The sequence below is a fragment of the Chiloscyllium plagiosum genome, chromosome 40, assembly GCF_004010195.1.
Source record: "Chiloscyllium plagiosum isolate BGI_BamShark_2017 chromosome 40, ASM401019v2, whole genome shotgun sequence".
NCBI classification, from domain to species: domain Eukaryota; kingdom Metazoa; phylum Chordata; class Chondrichthyes; order Orectolobiformes; family Hemiscylliidae; genus Chiloscyllium; species Chiloscyllium plagiosum.
In genome coordinates, this window is record NC_057749.1 from 22,257,854 (window position 1) to 22,259,085 (window position 1,232).

General features: G+C 51.1%; 1 protein-coding gene across 1 annotated transcript in view; it reads right to left on the bottom strand.

Annotated features, from left to right (window-relative positions):
* The window catches only part of anxa2a (annexin A2a), a 23,441-nt gene that overhangs the window by 4,523 nt on the left and 17,686 nt on the right, over window positions 1-1,232 (bottom strand). Inside the window, exons 6-7 of the mRNA XM_043680583.1 lie at window positions 493-548; window positions 277-396 (exon numbers count right to left, since the gene is read on the bottom strand). Of these exons, the coding sequence (XP_043536518.1) occupies window positions 277-396; window positions 493-548 (176 nt within the window). The remainder of the gene's footprint in view (window positions 1-276; window positions 397-492; window positions 549-1,232) is intronic.

Genomic DNA, 1,232 nt, shown 5'->3' on the forward strand with positions numbered 1-1,232 from the left:
AACATTTAAAAGGCATCTGGATGGGTATATGAACAGGAAGGGTTTGGAGGGATATGGGCCGGGTGCTGGCAGGTGGGACTAGATTAGATTGGGATATCTGGTCGGCATGGACGGGTTGGACCGAAGGGTCTGTTTCTGTGATGTATGTCACTATGACTCCTGACCTCGTCCATGTCAGTCCAACACTGGCACCTCCACATTATAGAAAAGCAGTATTACTGGATAGCTATTTGGCTGGGTAGTAGGCAGTAGGTTGATGGACCGATAGACACTTACGGTTATAAATTGGTGCAGGGATTTCCCAGTTTTCTTCTTAAACTCCTTCCTGATAAAGAGCAGGTCAATTTCTGAACGAGACACCATGATCCTTGTTAAAATATCCTTCTTGAAATTTCCCTGCACAGGACACACATGTCAGGTTAGCTTCCTCACCAGCCGTGGGTACTCAGTGCTTACATGGACACAGAGGTTTCAGATGTTGATATATTTTACCTGTAAGTTGGATAACTTTTCAGCAAAAAACGCTGGAGTGTTCAGGATACACTGCACTGCAGGGAGACATAGAAAGGAAGCCATGATCAATTCAGTCCGCGAGGGATACATTGAGCTGAAGAATCAGCTGTGCCTCAAGATGACCTTACTTCTACATCAGGACCTGGGCATGCTCTGATTCTGCGGGGGCCTCAGGGCTGTGCTGCTCAATGGAACAATGAAACAGCCATCCCGGCATCAGATCCACCTATTTGTCAGCCCCCGCTGTGAGGGGACAGGCTGGTGTAAAGCACATGAACTGCCCTTGTGGTCCCCGGGCCCTGATGGAGAACTGCAGGAGGCAGTGGACAGTCAACATGCAGAAGGTCAGCAAAGCCCAAGTCCAGACTGGTCTTCCATCCACATTGCCACGCTGTTATCCAGGAGCAGGAGCAGGAGGCCGTTCAGCCCCAACACCATCCTATTGTACAAGGCCAGGAGGCCATTCAGCCTCTCACACTCCTGTTATACAGGGCCACCATGCCATTCAACCCCTCACGATCCTATTAAACAGGACCAGGAAGCCATTCAGCCCCCTTATCGTCCTGTTATACAGGATCAGGAGCAGGCTCCACGCTGCTCCCCTCGCTCCCCAATGTCTTGATTCCCTCTCCCCTCTCTCCTCACTCCCCATCATTCCCTTCTCCCCTCACTCCCCATCATTCCCTTCTCCCCTCACTCCCCACCATTCCCCCCTCCCC